The sequence below is a fragment of the Musa acuminata genome, chromosome BXJ3-6, assembly GCF_036884655.1.
Source record: "Musa acuminata AAA Group cultivar baxijiao chromosome BXJ3-6, Cavendish_Baxijiao_AAA, whole genome shotgun sequence".
Classification (NCBI taxonomy): domain Eukaryota; kingdom Viridiplantae; phylum Streptophyta; class Magnoliopsida; order Zingiberales; family Musaceae; genus Musa; species Musa acuminata.
Window position 1 is genome coordinate 6,776,065 of NC_088354.1, and position 21,799 is coordinate 6,797,863.

The window sequence follows — 21,799 nt, forward strand, 5'->3', positions numbered from 1 at the left end:
CTCACTTGCTATCAAAACAGAATGAATTTTCCTTTGGGCTTATTGACCTGGTGATATAAAGACTTTTGTACCCTCAAGCTAGCTTGGATTACTGTATGCATTCCATGGTCACTATTGTCACTTAGGCAATCCTCTTTTACCGTAATAGCAGGACATCATAGGAGGGAAGAGGAAAGATCCTGTGGGTCCTGCCACTGTTTGTGTGCCATGGACAAGTGATGGATGGGTGGGCATAGCAACTGCTCCGGTATTATATGGGCATTATGTAGGAGAGAACAATGACATGGGGGGACACCAAGGTGGCAGTGTTCTCCTGTGACTCGATCAACAGCTAATGTTGACACTAATGTTCCCTATATATTCAAGAGAGGGATTGGATCACGGTGATGCATCATGAGCTCATGCCTTTGACGGAGCCATTTGGTGGATGGATGGTCGCGGCAGGGAATGGAGGCGCATGTCATGCAAGTAACAGCCGGAAGAGACACGATGCATGCATGTGACATGATGGGCATCCGACATGGGCCTGGTGCTTCACACCTCATCTGCAAATGGCTTCTTCTCGGTATTAATAGTACCGTGTACTGGACATGAAAGTTTCATACAAGCCTGAACTCATAGGTTGATTGTTACTGACACACAGGACAGCACATAAAATTCGAGAGGTACTGCTGCTTCTTGTTTGCAATTATTGCTCTCGCGAAAAGAAAAGGCGGGTTGTCCGTATGAAAGGCTCATGCGATGTTACAGTCAATCGCCTTACGCAATTGAAATGTCTGCAGAGACTCCCATGACATCAAATTTTCTTGGACGGGTCATGGAGTGGGCGAGAGGGCAAAGCAATTAGGATCTCATTTATGGCATCAGTTGCGTTGCATCCTGTCGTCATTTTCCACTCTGGTGGAGGCTATGAAGCCCCACCTCTTCTTCCTCCTTTGGCGGAGAAGATGAAAGAAGAAGAAGAAGGCTAAGCAATCACCCACAGCTTCTGCTGATGTCTCGGAGTCCTCGTGACGGAAGATTAAAGAAGCTGTGTGCTTTTACCCAACACTCTTCTCACCGTTCCCCTGGCTGAATAAAGAAAGTAGCGACTTACCGTATGGATGTGGACAAGCCTCATCAACCACCTTTGGCCTTCTCTCCTCTTGTTCCAATCTCAAAGCATTTTCCGAATACAAATATGAACTCATCCCGTCCTTCATGCTGGTGAAGCAAAGGTGCCTTCAGGGCTGCTTCCCTTCGGTATCATGTGATCGATGCAGTTCTCGTGACACTTCTCCTCGCCATATTCTATTCATTCGATATGGTGTCGCTACTCATGTAATCCTGAGCTGAAACATGGTGGTGCATGTGTGTCCACGAGCAGCATGCAAACAGTCCAAAAGAAACACAGTGGGTTATGCGAACATGGAATACTCTGAAACTTGACCTAAGAATAAGCGAAAAATGAAGAGAGTCATGGGATATTGTATTAGAGTTTCCACCTGACAAGATGCATTTTAAATGGAGGGGCGATGCGCACTGTATATTTAGTCTTCGTGGAGCCACGGCTGTGCAGATTAAAGAGGGTCTGCAATGGCCGGATGCTTAAAATATGAATGATTGCTGACGGGAACTGTTCGTGGAATTTGCAGAAGTTTGTCGCCTGCCAAAAGATACCATTCACATCAATCTGTTTATTGGCTGAAGGTCCAATTCATTGTCTCGATTTCGCCTTTACAGAGTACATACAATATATGAAAAAAGAGAGATCCGTCTCCCTCTGCAATAATCATCTATCAGATCAAGATCCTTGTTTTGCTATCGTTTTTGAAAGTCCAAATCGATAGACGAGATCAGGTTCATTCGTTTATATCTAAGACAGCAGAATCCATCTACTTCCAAGCTTCTGAGAAATCGATCAACCTGCTGTTGCCCCTCGAAGATGTGTGCTTTCACAGGAAGGACATTTACTATTGGACCGGACAATAAATGCATCGCCGGTTGGGTCCTTACCATGTCCTCTTTCTTGTTCCTATCCTGCAAATTATAAGTCCTACCTGTACTTGTCAACAACAATCGAAAAGCCACCAGTGTAACTATTTACTTTTCCGGGCGAGTCCTTGAAGAAAAAAGAATACTGCTCGTTTCAGCGGTAAACTTCATGAATGAGCAGTGAGGGGAAACAACATTGATCTGGGCTGGCCCTTGGAATCATACTGGACGAATGCAAGCTCATCCCAGCAGACAACACAGACGTCCTAGCTTGAAAGAGGCTTTTGGACTGAAGCCAGGAGAGAGAGAGAGAGAGAGAGAGAGAGAGACTGCAATAATGAACAGAACGATGCCAAGGACCACCACCACCACCACCACCACCAAAGTCACAGTTGCGGGCAGGACCGGAAGAGGGTGGATGGAAGCATACGATGAGACGGTCCCATCCATGCATGGGCTCTCGAATTGAACCAGTGCTGCAGGATGGTAAGGCTGTGGTGGTTGCTGGGGCTCCTGTGAATCTGATCCCGACAAAGACGAAGACGTCCCGTCGGTGCGCCGGTGAGGGCCAAAGGTGCAAGGTGTTTTCAGTGTTGGCCATGGTGAGTTCTTCTTCCTGCCGCCTGCGTCCACCAATTGAACGCGTGATCCAGTAGACGTTTCGGGGTTAACAGCAACGTCATTGTCATTTCAAGATCAAAACCAAGTGTATTATATTTAAGGCGCACACTTGTGCTTGGCACTTCACATCTCATTCCGATCCTATGCACGCTTCCTCCTTACTGCAACTCCAAATACCTACCTTGGCTCGCATTATAACTCTTCAAATCATATTCTTTTGACAAAGACCCAATTCGATTCTGTAATCTCTTCTATCAATAGTCAATGTGTTTATCGACTAAACTGATTGATATCTTCGAAAGCAAACGCTTCATATCGGCTCGAGTGTCGGCTCGAGTCACAACACGCTTCATATCGGGTTGGGTTCGGGCCGAGCGAACGTACCCAAAAGCTCGGGTCGGGTTTGGGTTTGATTTAGGGCCCGTTAACAGCCCTATACGCAATTGCGCGAATTCCGTGATTCTGATCGATGTTTGAGGGCAAATCAGTAATTTGGTGTTGCGTCGAGGCATTTATATTCCGTCCGCCCTACTCGCATCCTTTCGTCGAACCAAGGTTGCGGCATCGGCGGCGGTCTCCTCTTCCACTTCGAAACCCGCATAATACCTTATACGGTTGCGAAGGTGATAATTCCTCGTCTTTATGATCCTCAAATCCGTTCGCATCGTTGATCTGATCTCTCTTCCGAAGGTTTTGGGTTCTCGCCGATTAGGTTTTTGGGTTTTTATCCGTTTCAATAAATGTTGAATGAGTATCTGATCTTGAATGCGAAGCTTGGTTTCGGTGGGTTCCTTTCTTTTAGGTTCACTTGTCCATTCGATGATATCTTTTGAACGGGCGATCCAAGATGATCTTTCTGTGTTCATCTTTGATGCTCCTACATTTAAGCGCTACTGGAGATGCTTCAAGCTACTTCAATTGCTGTTCTATCTTGTGCATTGGATGGGTCATATGACTTTCTTGATTCATTATGTCAGTTCACATTCTCATTTTGTACCTCCACGAGTATAATCAGTATGCAGTGCTCTTTCTCGCGTCTTCGCAGAATTGTTGCTTACAAAGGAAAATTTCTTTTCTCTCTCTCTCTCACTATGCGCGCGCGCTCCCTCTTTCATTGGTGTGGTTCCTTTTATTGCGCCTCCTTGATATGGTCTTCGCAAAGTAATATTACTTAGTAATAATTGTTTTGAAGAGGGTTAGTGACCTATGGTGAGAATGTTGCGGTAAATGAGATTCCTTCCAAATTTGTGGTTCTTGGTGCTTTGATGGGCTTCAAGAACTGATGTTCTTGTGCCATATATGTAACTGACTCAACTTTGTTGCCGTATATGAGATCCTCGTCTGTGTGATTTCTTGATCTAAGTGAAATTGAAGCATATGGGGATGATATAAATGCTATTCTTATACTCAGTTCATTGTTACTATGGGTTTCTAGTTTCAGCCATTTGAAATGTGCAAGATTATAATATATTCATCAATCAAATAGCTGAAAATGGCATTTTCGTTAACGTATAGTCTTCTTTGTGGATCAACTCTTCAATGTGTAAAATGAAACCCACTATTTGGTTTTATTCCTGTTCAATCTTGGCCAAATAAGAGTGGATAGTTGGGATTTCATGTTTTACCTGATTGTATTGTATATTCTTGCGACTTTCATAAGTGTTCGAATCATGGATTCCCTTGGAAGTTATCCTCTTTTGTTTGACTGGGAACTGAAAGCTTAGTGAAGGAACCTTATTATCCAAGTCACATGGTGTTTCTTTCCCATACAGATGAACGTAGAGAAGCTTATGAAGATGGCTGGTGCCGTTCGCACTGGTGGAAAGGGCAGTATGCGCAGGTTCATTGTTGTCATATATATATATTTTGGAATGCGAGTACCTTGACTATTTGATTATCTGCGGTTATAAATAGAGGTTAAAATTCTTGTTAATGTACAATATGTATTAGTATTATAGAGAGGTGTATTAGACACTCTCAAGTGCCTTATATTGCTGGTTCCATTTTGATCAGGAAGAAGAAGGCAGTTCACAAGACTACAACAACTGATGACAAGAGACTTCAAAGCACTTTGAAAAGAATAGGCGTGAATACTATCCCTGCTATAGAAGAAGTCAACATTTTTAAGGATGACTTGGTTATTCAATTTGCCAACCCTAAAGGTAAAGCATATTATATTCATCAAACGAAACACTAAATTATTTTGCTAAATGACATATGGGTTGCCTTTTTTCCTCAGTGCAAGCTTCAATTGCAGCCAATACATGGGTTGTTAGCGGAACTCCTCAGACAAAGAGTATGCCACTTAATGAATGCTTCTTAGAGTAGCCTGGCTTTGATTATTACAAGATGATACATGAGATCATGTTTTAGAATTTTATGTAATTATTATCTTTTTCTTGTATCCTTAGTTAAGTCAACTAACATGTATTTCTGGTGACAGAACTTCAAGACCTGCTACCTGGGATCATTAACCAACTTGGTAATCTAATTACTACTACTCACTAGCCTTTTTGGTCATATTTAATGTTCTTATAGTTTGGACATTATGTTCTGCTTCCGCCACAACCTGTGTGTCGCTGAGGGTTTACCAATTTGCAACTGCAGTAAACAAGCTTTTGTTTCTTACCTTGCTCATTTTTTAGATTCATTTTGACTACATTTCACTGCTTCCCCAAGTGTCGCTGATGGTTTCTTTATCCACTAGCTCACTGAATGTGGTTGTTTCTGCTGGTTTTGCAATTGTTTGTATGAATAAGCTAATTCAATGACTGAACTTGGAATTTAGAATCTTTAAGGATTTCATATTTGATAATTTTGTTTTATATAAACTTTTGAAGATATTTTATTTTTTTTTCAGGGCCCGATAACTTAGAGAACCTGAAGAAGCTTGCAGAGCACCTACAGAAACAGGTGCCAAGCACAGGAGCTGCTGTGAAACAGGAGGATGATGACGATGATGTCCCTGAGCTGGTGCCTGGAGAGACATTTGAAGCTGCTGCTGATGAAAATCAAGCTTCATAGAGAAGATATGCTTTCAGACTATCTCTAAGACCATTCATGGAGTCGTTTCTCATTTCGGGTGATCTAGATGGGATGCTGATTCTATTATTCATGTTACATGGATCACTTGAAAAGCAAACGTTTTGTACTTTCTTTCAATAGAATGTCTTAGAGTAATGCTAGTCTCGTCCTTCATGCATGAGATCCATTTGAACTTGATGAATTGCTCAAAGGCATAATCTACCTGTCGTACCAGCTTTTAATATTTTGTCAAGACTTGGTGAACCATTGAGTAAGATCCTGAAAATGATCTCAACAAAACTAGCTGTTTGTCTGTCTCATCAGCTATATATGCTGTTTGTGAGTTACTGAATTCTTCGGTTGTTCATGGATCCTGATGTTTGCGTCGAACATTCAGTCGATCAATAGCTCTAGTTCATTGGCATGGATTTCTGAGTTTTATTAGAGCACCTAGTGAAAGAAAAACGTAAATTACTGCTTAATCAACAATCTAGGCTTGTTTTTCTGTTGTCTCGGCGCCTGTACGTGTGCTATGATATGTGAACTACTGTGTCACACATTGAGAGAAGTTAAGAAGTATGTGCAGTGGTTGTCATGTGCGCTGTTGTGGCTGTCTAATATCTCTTTGCTTTTCTGAAGTTACACCATTACAAAGATCGAAGGTTCGAATGTTGACATCTAGAGTGGGGGGTGTGAGAAGCCTTACATCGTTTATTGATAGCGGTATCATGAACGCTGCCGGAAGTGACCACTGCACCGTAGATAATTTTCCCGGAATGAGTCCTAAATATCTGATACCCAACAGCTTGCTCAAATTTCTATTATAAAGTTGATGATGCAGCATCATCGGATGGCGAAGTCTTGCCACACATTCTTGGGTTTGGGCACTGGTGGGTTGGTTGTGGAGCTGCTTATGGTCTTTATGAGCTGCCGTGTTGTGATGGTTGTTCCTCCCATACTGTGCGTGCTTAAGACTTTTCATCTGATATTACTCCCGTCATAGTAATCAACAAAGCATGGCCACAAGAATGTATGGTTTGAGCAATCACCGCTTTTCCTTTTGGGGATTCTCTCGGTGAATTGCTACATCATTTGTGTGTTCCTCGAGGACTCGTAGCTTGTTGTAAAGCTGAAACGACCGTCATTTCCCGGCCATTGCATGCCTTCATTATGTTGCTTTCTTGTGCGTTCGATTTGATTTTTGCTGGACGCAGTTCACCTACCCGTCTCTTTAAAGGCATCCTCTCTAAACATTTTCCTATAGTGATTTGATCCCCTGACAGGTACTCACCAAAACCGCTTGCCATATTCTTGGTTTGGTGAACTCAGCGAGTATGTTGCACCGCATCATCCGTCACTATCATCACAACCGGACGTGAATTTAATTTGAATGGAAGATGGACATTCTTTCGTTCTTTCTTTCTTTCCGGTGAGTGGTTGATCTACCTACCTCCGGCAGAGGCAAGCAGATATTTCTCACCTTTAATCATAATTTCCTATCGTTACTTTTTCGAATTGAACGGAAAATAAAAATATATAATTCCATAAAGGAAAGATTCAATAATTACCGAAAGAAAATTCAATAATATCAGGCAGATGTACGAGTTTGAATGGAAGATGAGATTATTATCGAATGACAATAATTCGTGTTTCAATAGTATTGTCATTTGCTACATGTTCAAATCGATCTGGAAATGGAAATGGAAATGCGACTTCTGTGTCATTTCGGGCACTCTGAATTATTTGCAGAGACGAAACACAATAATCATCAACAAATTGATCCGATCAGTCTAATATAATAATAACACGAGAACGAGAGATCCACATAGATCGAGATCGTTCATCTTACTTCGAATTGGGTCACGCACGAGTCCCACACTAATCTTACTTTAATATATGGGAGCGTATAACGAGGAGTGGGTCATTGACATCCATAGAACAAAGTAATATAATTTAACGTTGTTGCCATATTTCAGCCATGGAATCCCAAGATTTGGTTCAAAGCCCAAAACAAGAGATTTGCTCGTCTCCGGTTATTATGCAAATCCTCCAGCCTTGCTGATATACGTACATAATAGATATACAAATCTGTCATGCTAAGCAGTGCATCATTTTTTATAGTTCCTATTTTGCCAACAAAATACTGTCAACTCCTCACCATATCTCAACACTAATCTACTTCTCATCGTAGTCGAATCCAAACATCCGAACCCTTTCTTTTTTATAATAATAATAATAATAATAATAATATATTTTGTTTTTGTTCACAGAACTGCCCGTCACGTTTGCAGTAATTGATAATAATAATAATAATAATAATTATTATTATTATTATAAATATATGCCGAAAACAACCCGTTTCTCATGTCAGATCTCTTCGATTCCATCTTCTTCGTCAACGCCCTCCGCCTCCTCCCGTTCTTGCGTTCCGTTCTTGGTCTCCGCGGCAGCGGCGTGACTTTGTCCTGAGATGACGACGGGCGAGGCGGCGGTGGAGGCGTCTCCGCAGCGGAGCCTGGCTTCCTCGGACCACCTCCGGCACGTGGAGTCGATGACCCAGCTGCCATCCGGCGCCGGTCAGATCTCCCACCTCAACGCCGTCATCCTCGGCGAGCCCCTCGCGTCCGAGGAGAACGACCGCGTCTTCCCCTCCCATGATTTCTCCCGCCAGGCCCTTGTCTCCTCCCCCGAACAGGTGCGTGCGTTTCGTCTCCCTAAAACCCTTAATCCGGCCTCTTGTGAGCAAAATATTAGGTTTTGAGCTAAAAACCCGACCTCCGATGAAGATTCCGTTGCTCCCGGAAGAATATATGCTTTCCTGGTGGTGGAGATTAAACGATTTCGCAGTTTGAGCAAAGTTTGTTTCCTTCACCTAATTGTATGATTGTCATCATTGCATTTATTTCGTGGACTACTAGTATTGGAAAATGTACAAGAGGTCGGTGGAGGATCCTGCAGGATTCTGGTCGGAGATCGCTTCCCAGTTTTACTGGAGAGAGAAGTGGTATCCGGAGGTCTACAGTGAAAACATTGATGTGACCAAGGGGACCGTCAAGTTTGAGGTTGGTTGTGTAATCTTTCAGCTGGGTTTATTCATATTTATGGTATGTCGAAGACGCTGACTTCTGTACTACTGTGGCGATCACAGTGGTTTAAAGGAGCCAGGACGAACATCTGTTACAATGCTGTGGATCAGAATGTTGAGGCAGGAAATGGTGGAAAAGTTGCTATCTATTGGGAAGGCAATGAACCAGGGGATGATGGGCAGTTGACTTATGCTGAACTCTTGGAGAAGGTTTGCCAGGTATGCCAGAAGCCATCCTAAGGTTGAATTTAATAGCCATTACTTTGTCTTGTTTAATTGATCAAGAGTGGTCTGTGTCAGCTCGCCAACTACTTGAAACATGTCGGGGTTCAGAAAGGAGATGCGGTGGTGATTTACCTCCCTATGCTGATGGAGTTGCCAATCACAATGTTAGCCTGTGCTCGTATCGGTGCAGTCCACTCGGTATTTTCCTAAGCTCATGAACTTCCTCTCAAGCTTTTTGGGGGCAAGATTAGTTTTAATATGTGAAATGGTCTGTTCAGGTTGTGTTTGCAGGCTTCTCAGCGGAGTCTCTTGCACAAAGAATTATCGACTGCAAACCTAAGGTTGTAATAACCTGCAATGCTGTGAAGAGAGGTTCCAAAGCCATCCATCTCAAAGAGATAGTTGACAGCGCCCTCATTGAATCTGTCAAAAATGGAGTCCCTGTAGGTATGTTGGTTCTTGTTACGAGCATCTTTAACATGTTATTGAATAATAATTGTCTATCATGGTAGTCCACTAAACATTTGTGCCTCCTGTCTCATCTTTGATGAATTACATTCACATTTGACTTCTGTTCTTTTATGTCATTTAGTCCACTTCCAAATTGTTAATTTTATTTTGGTTAAGCTAAATATGAAGAATCTTACATAGTACATATATGATCATGTTAACTAGCTTATGCACAGAGATAGATGGAGCACAACAGACTTACATGTCTGACTTTCTGTGGCTTGAACAGGCCTGTGCTTGACCTTTGAAAACCAGTCGGCAATGAAGAGAGAAGATACCAAGTGGACAGAAGGAAGAGATGTCTGGTGGCAGGTCAGTCTGCTGGTTTTCTCAGTACTGGCATATTACGGATATAACTTTTCAGTTATTCAGTTGTAACGAGACTTTCATTTTTTTGTTCACATCTTTTAATTTGCAATTGGTACATGAAACACAACTTATTCCTTTCATATTGCAACAATCAGGATGTTGTCCCACAATTTCCAACCAAGTGTGCTGTAGAATGGGTTGATGCAGAAGATCCATTATTTCTCTTGTACACAAGTGGTAGCACTGGAAAACCAAAGGTTATGGAGCTTTCTTGTTTTATTTTTTTCAGCATTATTTTGTTGCCAAGTGCTGGGTACTTATGCCTTAATATCCAGGGTGTTCTGCATACAGCCGGGGGATATATGGTATATACTGCAACAACATTCAAATATGCATTTGACTATAAGCCATCAGATATATATTGGTATGCTAGTATTTTCGTGGTTAACCCATAGCATGTTTCTTAAGATCAGTTCCACACAAGTGTTCTGGACTGCCTTCACCTCTCTTATCCTACTGACCTCAGGTGTACTGCCGATTGTGGCTGGATCACAGGACACAGCTATGTTACATATGGCCCTCTTTTGAATGGAGCTACTGTTGTGGTATTTGAAGGGGTATTGCCTGTGATGCCATCCTTTTCTTTTTCTTTTTAGTTTTAATGAAATTGTATTATGTATTTTTTATGACAACATTCAGTCTTGATTCATAAAATTTTATATTCTGGTTCCTTAGTTATATTTCTGATCTCCTGATAGACGATTGACCCTTCAGATCTTGTTCTCTCATCTATGTCAACACTATCTTTTGATCTTGTTACTACAATGGGAATATCTGCAGGCTCCAAACTACCCTGATAGTGGACGTTGTTGGGATATCGTTGATAAATATAAGGTTACAATCTTTTACACTGCTCCAACTTTGGTGCGTTCACTGATGCGTGAAGGAAATGAGGTAAAAGATCTTGGGATATTTCCTTGATCATCAACATAGTTTTTTGGCTTGTTTCATAGTCAATCGTTTCAAATCATGCTTGCTCCAAAATTATCTGCTTGGTTTCAGCATACCAATAATTGTATAAGATGGATCTGCTCAGTTAGATGCTATTTTCGTTGCATGGTGCATGTCTCTTATTCAAATCCTGAAATACATGGTGTACAAACTGCAAACTAAGTAGATTGTTGAGCATTTTGTTGGTACTCATCTGAACTTTCTCGCACAAGTTTTCCTTGTCAAATCATCTCACCTTATAAAATTCAGAAGAAAGTTTTGGGTCCTAAACCATTGCATTCTACCTTGCATGTGTTGTAATATTCTCGCATACCTTATAAAGTTGCATCACACAAGTCCTATCTTTAATCCACCCGCTCAAGGTATACTTTACTCTGACTCTGTTATCTAGATGATAAACAAAGTTAATAAATTATTCTTTTATACATTTTCTAACTTAGTGATATAGAAGCCAAAGACTGCATACGTTTAAAGATAAGGCTGCGTACATTGACCCTCCCGAGACTCCACATCGGCGAGAACCTCGTGAACTGGGTATGCCTTTTTAGTGATATAAAAACCAAAGACTGATGATCCACAGTCTTTTTAGTCAGATAAGATAATCACGAAAATTTATTGGCATGCCCTTGTGGTAGCTAACCTTGTCCAAAAAGTTGATTGAGACATACGTTGGCACCTATAGCATGAGTCAATGGAGTGTGTATTTGGGTGCACATGCGCTGGTGCGTATCTGACATGACACATTATGACTCATGCCAGTTGGCACAGCAGTCCTTGAGTTGTTGTTCAACCTATGAATAGCCAATTTTAATATCTGATTATTTACGTTTATTTACCCTTTTGGTGCTTTAATGCAGTATGTCACTCGTTACTCTCGGAAATCTCTCCGTGTTCTTGGTAGCGTAGGAGAGCCTATTAATCCTAGTGCATGGAGGTTCATTCCTGTCTCTTTGATCTAGGAGCTCTTTGCATCTTGTTTTTTGCATTTTAACAACTTCCTTATATATATTATATAAAACTTTTAGGTGGTTTTACAATGTTGTCGGGGATTCACAGTGCCCTATTTCAGATACCTGGTGGCAAACAGAGACCGGTGGCTTCATGGTAAGTAAACATCCCATCTTTCCATCCATGGGTTTGGTAATGGCCAGTAGCCATTTTGGTATATGTCTGGTTTTCTGTGGTAATATGAGTTCAATTCCTAGATGTGAAGTTTTCTGTTAATCTAATTCCTAGGTTTTAACTAACATGATGCATGTGCAGATTACACCTTTACCTGGTGCCTGGCCGCAGAAGCCGGGTTCTGCTACCTTTCCTTTCTTTGGTGTTCAAGTATGTAACAATCTAACTTGAAATAAAGGTTTTAGATGTGAAATATTTTGTTGTTCTCAAATACTGTTAAGAGTGCTGCAGCCGGTTATAGTTGATGAGAAAGGGAATGAGATAGAAGGTGAATGTAGCGGATATCTTTGCATCAAGAGGTCATGGCCTGGGGCATTCCGCACACTGTATGGTGATCATGAGAGATATGAAACAACATATTTTAAACCATTTGCTGGTTATTATTTTACTGGTGATGGATGCAGCAGGTAACTTTCTTTCGAGCATCAATTGGTCCAAAATCACTCTTTCAGGTCTTAATAGATATTATAAAACTTGGTTTTGATGATCACAGTGTTCTTGTTAATTACATTGATATTTCAGGGACAAGGATGGTTACTATTGGCTCACTGGGAGAGTTGATGATGTCATCAATGTCAGGTACTTTGAAATTACTACATGCTTACTGTATACATTTGGATAGAGTTTCATTATGTTGCACTTGAATTCTTTTCAGTGGACATCGTATTGGCACTGCAGAAGTAGAATCTGCTCTTGTTTCACATCCCCAGTGTGCTGAGGCTGCTGTAGTTGGTGTTGAACATGAGGTACAATGCAAAACCTATTTTCTGCTGGCTGCACCATCATAAGCATCAACCAGTTGTCAACCTTGATAGTTATACCAAAACCTATCTTGTTGTCAGATTAAAGGACAGGGCATTTATGCTTTTGTCACTTTAGTGGAGGGTGTTCCTTACAGTGAAGAGCTACGGAAAAGCCTCATTTTGATTGTCCGAAACCAGGTGTGATTCTTGTAAAGTTATCATTATAAAGTTATTTAATCCACCCAACATCACAAATAAACTGGCCTGTCACTTGTAGATGTTTTGCTGGATTTGTTTTCGTGTCCCATGTTCTGTGGTAGCTTCAAGTCTCTGGCTGTAGGCTTACGGTATCATGTTGAATACTGTTTTGAACCTACTGCCAGTTTATGCCTCAGTTTTACGAAACATGAATCTCTATAAACTTAATATGCAAATCTGCATGACTGGGAAAAGGGTGACAGGGTGCAGTGCAATGTACATCTGTACCATGCATGTCAAATGCATGATTCATCTGGCAATAGATGTCTAGGTTAAGTTTGTAAAGGATGCAGTCATAGCTTGCAATTGCTGAACCCTTGTTTCAGATACAGTGACATAGATATAGAAGCATAGGGATGAGAAAAGAGACATGGATTGATTAGGACTTGGAATCATGTGGGATTAGATGGTTCAGAATTGTATATGTAGTTGAAGCGTGGCTCTTTTATTCTTCTTAATCAGTTTTTTCAACAAGTGATGGTGCAGAAGTAAGTTTATTTCTAAGATTGTTGTATTCGAGTAGAAGCATGATTCTTTTATTTTGCTTATTCAGTTTTTTCAACAATTGATGGTGCAGAATTAATTTTATTTCTGGAATTTTTTACCTATTGTTAGATTTTTTTTTGGGTTTAATTTGTAGTACTGTGCCATTTTTATATAAGATTTTTCACCTATATTCTGGAAGTTAAACACCATCTTGGAAATTGAATTCTTAACCCCAATAGAAGGATTTCTTTTTTGTGTCAATTGAATGTCCTAAGTTCAAGTTGTCTAAATCAAAAGGAATGAGGCTACAACAAATCACTTTTCTTTTCCTGCAGAAAGCTACATGTTTCTTGTAAATTAATTGTCAATTTAAACTAATTGAGAATTTTGATCTCATATAATAATTTGGCTTCTTGGTCTAGTTCAGATTCTCAATCTAAAATGTATTGACTCCAATGTTCAAGTGATCAATAATACTTGATTGCCTATCTGATTAGCATCGAACTAGAAGATTGTGTTTATAGATCAGACTAATGTTCAGAAGTGAGTGCTTTCCTTGCTTTAACTTTTCTGTTGCATAGAAAATATGAATGTGCAATGTCACCTTGGTAGCGCAATTTTGCATCAGTACGATATATCATGGTCTTGACACAAATATGAGTAAGCTTATTTGGCAATGCACTAACTTAAAAGATTCCTCGTTTGTCAGATTGGTGCATTTGCTGCCCCTGACAAAATCCACTGGGCACCTGGACTTCCAAAGACGAGGAGTGGAAAGATCATGAGGAGGATCCTACGAAAAATTGCATCCAGGCAGCTAGATGAACTTGGTGATACCAGTACACTTGCCGACCCAAGTGTTGTGGACCAGCTAATTGAGCTACGTGATTGCTAGTACAAGATTATGAGATTCGTCCATTTCCTTGACTCTTGACACATTTCTTTGAGGTCTAATACGATTGCAGAAATAGAATACTCGAATTACTCGTGCCTAGTTTTCCTTCCCCGCCAGGGGAAAATCAACATAGTGCTTGTGTAATAAGCACATTAAGTGTGTGAGAGCATTGTCAGTAGGTCTTTTTGTGGTGAATGCTTCAGTAGCTTAGCCGAATGCTACTTCAGTTATGCTCTTGTCATGACATTATCTATTTGAATCTTTTGCTACATCAATAAAAGTGAGGCTCAGCCGACATGCAGTTGTGTTATATTACAAAGATGTTTTGTCATAATTGTTTTCTGGATTTTATATGGTGCTTAGGCACTTTAGCTTGAACTATTCTGTTGATGAGAATTATGAACTATTGCTTCAATTCTTGCGTAAGAAGCCATTAGCCGTGAGAACTTTTTCATCCCGTGTATTGTTATGAGGTTGTGCTGGTTATGGCAACCCTCTTGCTGCCTCTTGATGGGTCATCCGGGAGAAGACTCAACAGGAGTCGTGAAATTACTCATTTGCAATTGAATCTTTCTTGGATCATGAGTGAATTATTCGCCAATTCCTTGATTATCCTTCTTGTTCCAAGGTGTAGACTCGTGGCATGATCTTTGAATGCCTCTGACCATGCCAAATTATTCAATGCAGACTCATGTCTTTTGGTGTTTGGTTTAATTATTTCTGTATGTTTTCATGCAGATGAAAGTGCCAGTTTGAGCAAACCATGAAAGGATGATTGATCGGATCAAGCGACGCTACAAGGGATGCAATCAATTCCATCTCACCAATCACAACCCGAACATGCTTCTCTAAATCTATTGTCCACCTAGGTATGCGAGCATAACTTGTAAATATGGTTTTCATACATGGTTTCATCCCATCATGTCTGCAATATATGTCTATATGCCACTTCATAAACTGATCTATCAATTGTTTCCTTCCATACGACTAGAGTCAGTATGCTACAGTGATACAATAGAACTAAAAAATAATTATGTATCATAATTCATAAAACAGTTCTGACTGCATGCATAATCATAAGACCTCACAAAGAAAGTTCAAATTGTGTTTATCTTGATGTCATCACGTGGCAGTTTTTCTTGGCTAGTTTCGATTGCCCAGCTTTGTGAATGGCATTTTCCTTGTAGAATCATTAACCCACTTTTGCTAGATTCAATAGTAAAAGAAACTGATAGTTATCGTGTCATCTGGTGATCCTGAGTGTAGAGCAAGTAATGCTTGAAATGCACAGAGCTAAAACTTGTAGATGATAAAACTTGTAATATCCATTTTACATGCTCAGAAAAAACATGGCTGATCATGCATTCACACCAACACAGCAGATCCTGTTCTGCAAGCATTAGAAACTTGAACTAAGAAATTGCATACATTTCTTTCCCTTTTTGTTTGTAGACAAAAGTTACATGTCACGAGATCCTGCATTCCTCTTGTTATTGTCGAGGTTTCAGGAAATGCCAATGACCTTCAGCTGTTCATAGATCACAACAACAAAAAGTTGTTCCACTTTCCCTGATTGTGGTTAGCATGCACTTGTAAAAGCAAAAGCTGGCACAAGGGAAGGGTTTGTTAGATTAAGCTACTCATGACATTGTTCTTAGGCTCCCTCCAATAGAATCCCTGTATAAAGACTGGCAAGATGTTGCAGCCTATTAGAATGTAGATCATAAGTGCATGCATCCCCAACCATTCCAAAGCCAAGGTTGGCTTCCTACAGCCACAGACATCAACCTGTAGACATCAAGAGTGAGTAGTCATATCTGGTTGTACCCCTAGATGAAAGAATTATACATATTGAATGGAAATGTTTGAAAGAAGTGAACAGTTTTGGATCTCTAACCAACACATATAGTCCAGTGAAGAGAATCCCAGCAACCCCAGCAGTGAAGCATGTATAACTTAATGTGTACAGGGCTTTGTTCATATGCATTCCTATAACAAAGATAAAAGTTTACTTGGTGTTGGAAGTTAATCAATCTGTAATCACAGTGATATGAACTAGAAAGCTGGTATACCAAATCCGAAGTCCAACAAAAAGGCGAACACTAATAGAAATAAGGAAGGAATCATCCACTGTATAATTCTGTTCTTGTGACCCTGCAGTTAGTTCAAGAGTGTTAAAGATGTTTTTGAAGCTAAGACAGATTCAATATATAACTAGTACCTTAAAATGTATGATAGCATGCCCGAATTGCAACCCGATCAAGCAAGTAACAATTGCCATGACAGAACTGCATCATTAACTATCATCACTTCTAGTTGTCAGGAAAAAAAGCCAAGAGACCTAAGTAACAAAGCTGACCTAAGTAGCCCTTCAGGATCAAAAGGAGCTTGGCACCATGGAGGAGCATCAGATGGAAGTGGGCCACTAGCTGGTGAATTTATGCTGCATTGCTGAAGAAAGAGTAAGAAACTAGAAGATTATGGATGGAAATAAAAAATAATTGGGGCGATAGCTAATGAAATAAAACCGGTGTGTCTGAGACCTTTGTTCTTTCGTACATGGGACGTTGATACAGATGTTGGATGCCAAGGACTTGACGATCAATCATTCCCACAGCATTGCAAGCAGGTCCTATGTCACCCCTCACCCCACATTTGACCTGGTATTTATAAAATTTGTTAATTATATGTTTAGGAATTCATCTTAAAAAATATTTATAGACCCAAAATGATAGTAGTTTCTAAGCATTGGTGGAGCGTGTAATGAGATGCATAGGCTTAACTGAGAAGGACTTGGTCTTGGAGCCTGCCACTGGTATCTGATATTCCCAATCAGGAACATATAAACCATACAGGAGAACCATGTAAATGGTAGTAAGAATCAAACTCACCAGCCTGAAAGAAGTCAAATTGTGAGTATGATGAACATAGCTTCATAGACAGACAAGGCAATTCAAGGTAGTTGATGGTAAGGAACTTCTAGGTATTTAGCTCTCTTGAAACGCTCTCTATATATCTGATTCTCTATTGAACTCTATTTCAGTTCCTTTCTTTTCCATGTTTTTACTTGAGAAATTCAACTTAGAGACCCATCAAATAACACCATGGTTGCACAAAATATATGTACAGTAATACTTACAGTTGAAATCGGTATCGCCTGATTAGGTAGTATCCAGAGTAGACATCACTATCATCATCGTCATTTTTAAGCCAGATTTCACATACTGCAGCCAACAGATAGGCTACTGCAATTCTCTGCAACAAAATAATACTTGATTAGGTAACCTTTAGAAAGACAGTGACACGTTAAAAGAATGCCCAGTTTTCGGAGAATGATATGGGACTTTGTTATTTGCTTCCAACTTGGAGGTGTATTGAGATTTTATGACTATGATAGATCAAAGTATTACAATAGTAATGTGCTTGAATTCATGGATAGAGAAATGATGCATGTTGGATCAGAATTAAAAGTATTGCTAGTATGATTGTATAGAAGGCGTTGTAAATATGAATGGTTCCATAATCCATATAAATTATCTTGCTTCATAGCAAATGAATGTACTACCTGTAATATGCCCATCCATCGTATTCTCAAAATGTCAACTCCATAAGTTAAATTGTGAAGGCCATGGAAGAAACCACCTAAGGAATCAACCAAATATTATCTTAAGATAACGAAGAAAGGAATCAAAATTCCTTGAATAAATGCTTTTATATGATAAAGATCATGTATTTTGACTTAGTGAAAAGAAAGAGTGGCATACCTTGAACAATAAGGCCTACAATGAAGAGCTTCATTGCTCGAAGTACAGCTTTCTTGGTTGCTATGGCTTTGCTTGAGACTCTCTGAGAATCAAGTAAAGCGTTCTTAGAATCTTACTTTCACTTGAGAAAGATGCTTTTACCGAGGAAATATGCATACTTTTTTATCTATAATAAATTTAAAAAAATGAGCATATGATTAAATATTTTTCAAGCCATTAGGCTTTTACCTTGTATGTGAGTGCAAGTGCAACTCCAACTATGAACAAGAAAAATGGCATGACAACATCGGCAAGGGTTATGCCATTCCAAGGAGAATGGTTGGTTGCAGGAAGAAATGCTCCAGCATAATCTACGAAGATCATGAGCTGCAAACAAATGACATTTATGAACTTCTTGTGGAGGTAAGAAATACCTACATGACTAGTAATCATACAATTGAGTTTTCTTCACAACACTAGATGGAAAACTATATAGAAGTATGTCCATATGAAATTCATTAGCATGAATAATGAGTATGAATGTCAACACCAGATGGTTCTTTACTTGTGAAAATATGACTTCCTGACATGTTTCTCATATACTGCAGAAGTTCTGATGTTGTTCAACTTTCCGCACACACAAAAAAAAAAAAGGCCATATTGGCCAAAACTGGTGTTTAATTTGGTGTCATCTGAATATTGGCTGCAAATTCTGCAATGATTCATCATTAAATGTGAGGCATATTTCCTGTACAACTAGAACCCTTTCAGGATAAAATCAAGTGATATCATCAAAAAACCTGATGGTTTTTCTTAATTGAAGTAAATGTTGAATCCAAAGTACATCTTTTTGTAATGTTTTTCAGATGTATGATATAGTTTTATTTGTCCATCATGCTTTGGTTTGTCCCAAAGAAATTCTGGAAATGGGCATCACAGACTTTGGATTTAATTGACAGCTTGAAGAACCTGTAATCTTCTGCTGTACATGTTAAATACCATTCAAAGTCATGTATTTAGTTCATATTCTAACTCCCATAATTCATGAAAACATTCTCCTTGTTAAAAAAATGATTTCATCTTCCCTGTTCCTTATTGTTTCGACATCAAAGAAACAGGGGATATGAAAACTCAAGCGGAATCCATAGAAACTGAGGCTTCAGACTGTGATTTGAAGGACCAGTGTCAGCTACAATGACTTCCTATTCCTTTCTGCTGTGACTCATCCTGGAGACCAGCAGGACACTTGGGTGGCAGTGGCACAGCAGATGCACCGGAAGAGAGAGTAGCAGAGATACTTCCGCAACCTCTCTGCAAGCATGGAGAAGGTTGCCTCAATGGAGCACTGCTCCATCGATACCTCTACGCACAGCAGTTCTATATCAGAGCCATCCACATGCCCGGTACAAAAAGCTTTATGTACGGTAAGCACCAACCACGTTTAACATATGATCACCCCGAGAAGTCAAGGGTCGAAGGTCAAAGGTCAAAGGTCAAAGAACTCGAGTATTAAAAGGTAGTGCGCAGTGGTCAACTGAAGTCAACTCGTGAGTTGACAACACGCAGATTCTTAATGCAGGCGAGCGCCAGATGGCAAAGCAACAGTAGGTCTAACCCAAGGAGTGATGAAGTGGCCGTGATGTGTACGGAAGGATCGTCCTGTCCTTAAGATGTGTGCAACGATCCTGATAGACGGTGTGGATCTTGGAAGGACAGTAAAATAGAGAGAAATCAAATGAATAATATTTACGTGTGATGAATCATCATTGTTATGTTCACAACGAAAGTGTTGTTGATGCGTCTGATTGCACTCTTCCAATGGAGACAAGCCCACGCAAGAGAGCAGACACGGTGGTGACGAAGATGAGGCTGGCGAGGAAGAAATAAAGTCACAGGCGCAAACATTATTATCTATTCTACCCAGCAAAATATGAATTGCAGCAAAGTAGTCAGTAATACTGATAAAAATAAAAAAGAAGTATTTTAGAAATAAATTGTAGAATAATTAGTGACATGAATTCTAACAAAGCATGCTTAGTTACATGAGCATATAATACGTTATCGAAGAAAACAATCGTGCAGTTATTATTATCCTATTTAATGAGCTATTAAATGAAGGAGAAAGTAAGGTAATTAAATGAATAATCAAAGAAGAGAGAGAGAGAGAGAGAGAGAGAAATGGAAACAATGCGGAAGGAAGGTCGGACTTACTGCGACGGTGAACCCCCGGAAGACGTCGAGGGAGACGAGGCGCGACCCCCGGGCGGCGGGCGCTTCCTCTTTCTCCTGCGGGGTATTCGTGGCGTTCCGGACGCCGGCCTCGATGTCATCCTCGTGCGGGGACAGCAGCGCGTTGTCCGCGGCGGCGACGACGTTGCTGAGCTCGTTGTTAGGCGTGGACGGCGTGGTGGCCTCGTCGCCCTTGATGAGTTCGTACATCACCATCTCTCCTTCGAACTACACCGGAAGTGGCGAAGAAAACGAACAGTTCTTCTCTCCACGTGGAAGGAGGAGGCGGCGGAGAAGGAGAAGGAAAGGAAACTGAGGAGAGACTCAAGAGAGAGCCAGAGAGTCCTCTTTCTTGCGTTTCTTAACCACTAGTCATTGGTTGTGTTGGAGTGTGTCGGGTTCGCCATGGACTCTTTGCTCCTTGTATTGTATTTATAGAAAAGGAAGCCGCATAATCACCATTCTCTCTCCAAAAAAAAAAAATATATATTTTCTTTTGGTATTTCAGATTAAATTCTTTTAATCCTCAATACTCAATTAAATCCTCTTTTTTTTTTTATTTTTGAATTTACCTCTACGATCCTATATTTAGTAACTCCTAAATTACTTTTTTTAAATACTATTAGTACGTAAAATATCTTGTTTGGTATATATATATATATATATATATATATATATATATATATATATATATATATATATATATACACATACATATATATACATATATATATGTACATACATATATATGTGTATATGTTTATGTATACACATACATATGCATGTATGTATACATAAACACACACATATACATATGCATGTATATGTGTACATACACATATATGTATACATATACATATGTATATGTATATGTATATTTATATATATGTATATGTGTATATATATATATATCCCTTTTTACCTTTTAAGATAGATTAACTAATCTAAAGAAAAAATAAAAAAAGTTCCACTGAAATATATTTTTATTGAAAAATCAGAATTGGCACCTATAATTCTCTAAAAGGTCCAATATACATACGTATATTGGACCTTTTGAATAAGAGCCAAGATGATATTATGAAAATTAAATATTTTCACATTGAGGATGTAAAAGAGGATATGAGACACTATAAAAGTATTTCACAATTGATTTACTTAAGAATAAGTTTTCATTTTAAATCCATTATAATTAGTTCATATTATTTTTCTAATATACATAGAAAGAAATATTTATAAAGAAAAAAGGAGAGAATTTGTTTCTAATCTTTTATAGACAATATGTATTCTGATGGAATGATCATAATCAAATTGATGTATCTAAGAATAACAACTTTAATGACTCAAATTATTTATCCCTCGATCTGTTAGAGAACTATTTACTATAAAAGACATTTCACTAAAAATATTTTTGTTATTACTTTAACTCATATTCTCCAAAAAGTGGATCCTGTTTTAATGGCTCCTAATAAATTAAAGAAAATAAGGTTCAAGGAATTATATGTAA

General features: G+C 39.5%; 3 protein-coding genes across 3 annotated transcripts; 2 read left to right on the forward strand and 1 right to left on the reverse strand.

The window, feature by feature from the left end:
• The first annotated feature begins 3,145 nt into the window (after positions 1-3,145).
• On the forward strand, positions 3,146-5,797 carry LOC103987282 (nascent polypeptide-associated complex subunit beta). Its single transcript, XM_009405542.3, has 6 exons — positions 3,146-3,218; positions 4,368-4,435; positions 4,609-4,757; positions 4,835-4,891; positions 5,039-5,077; positions 5,456-5,797. Exons 2-6 carry the CDS (start codon positions 4,368-4,370, stop codon positions 5,617-5,619), a joined length of 477 nt encoding a protein of 158 aa, XP_009403817.1. The 5' UTR covers positions 3,146-3,218; the 3' UTR covers positions 5,620-5,797.
• Positions 5,798-7,972: 2,175 nt separating this feature from the next.
• Positions 7,973-14,633, forward strand: LOC135641307 (acetyl-coenzyme A synthetase, chloroplastic/glyoxysomal-like). The gene is made up of 18 exons (XM_065156633.1): positions 7,973-8,314; positions 8,538-8,681; positions 8,768-8,923; positions 9,005-9,127; positions 9,208-9,376; positions 9,669-9,751; positions 9,904-10,005; positions 10,084-10,172; positions 10,275-10,365; positions 10,589-10,702; positions 11,617-11,693; positions 11,785-11,863; positions 12,023-12,091; positions 12,173-12,348; positions 12,464-12,520; positions 12,597-12,687; positions 12,784-12,882; positions 14,138-14,633. The coding sequence occupies exons 1-18, from the start codon at positions 8,090-8,092 to the stop codon at positions 14,321-14,323; spliced, it is 2,130 nt and encodes a 709-aa protein (XP_065012705.1). The 5' UTR covers positions 7,973-8,089; the 3' UTR covers positions 14,324-14,633.
• A 1,474-nt stretch (positions 14,634-16,107) lies between these two features.
• On the reverse strand, positions 16,108-20,656 carry LOC135641308 (uncharacterized). Its single transcript, XM_065156634.1, has 10 exons — positions 20,278-20,656; positions 18,316-18,453; positions 18,088-18,169; positions 17,889-17,965; positions 17,463-17,578; positions 17,107-17,218; positions 16,867-16,983; positions 16,683-16,774; positions 16,545-16,611; positions 16,108-16,477 (listed from the first exon to the last, which is right to left on the reverse strand). Exons 1-10 carry the CDS (start codon positions 20,509-20,511, stop codon positions 16,379-16,381), a joined length of 1,134 nt encoding a protein of 377 aa, XP_065012706.1. The 5' UTR covers positions 20,512-20,656; the 3' UTR covers positions 16,108-16,378.
• Positions 20,657-21,799: the final 1,143 nt, after the last annotated feature.

Bases quoted from the DNA above. Each gene is read 5' to 3' on its own strand.
- LOC103987282 (XM_009405542.3), top strand. From the start codon at position 4,368: ATGAACGTAGAGAAGCTTATGAAGATGGCTGGTGCCGTTCGCACTGGT. The intron at 4,758-4,834 runs GTAAAGCATATT...TTTTTTCCTCAG, and splicing joins TCAATTTGCCAACCCTAAAG to TGCAAGCTTCAATTGCAGCC. The intron at 5,078-5,455 runs GTAATCTAATTA...TTTTTTTTTCAG, and splicing joins TGGGATCATTAACCAACTTG to GGCCCGATAACTTAGAGAAC.
- LOC135641307 (XM_065156633.1), top strand. From the start codon at position 8,090: ATGACGACGGGCGAGGCGGCGGTGGAGGCGTCTCCGCAGCGGAGCCTG. The intron at 11,694-11,784 runs GTTCATTCCTGT...TAAAACTTTTAG, and splicing joins ATTAATCCTAGTGCATGGAG to GTGGTTTTACAATGTTGTCG. The intron at 12,521-12,596 runs GTACTTTGAAAT...AATTCTTTTCAG, and splicing joins GATGATGTCATCAATGTCAG to TGGACATCGTATTGGCACTG.
- LOC135641308 (XM_065156634.1), bottom strand. From the start codon at position 20,511: ATGGTGATGTACGAACTCATCAAGGGCGACGAGGCCACCACGCCGTCC. The intron at 18,454-20,277 runs GTAAGTCCGACC...ATTTGTTTGCAG, and splicing joins TCCGGGGGTTCACCGTCGCA to CTCATGATCTTCGTAGATTA. The intron at 18,170-18,315 runs GTAAAAGCCTAA...CTTGATTCTCAG, and splicing joins CACTTGCACTCACATACAAG to AGAGTCTCAAGCAAAGCCAT.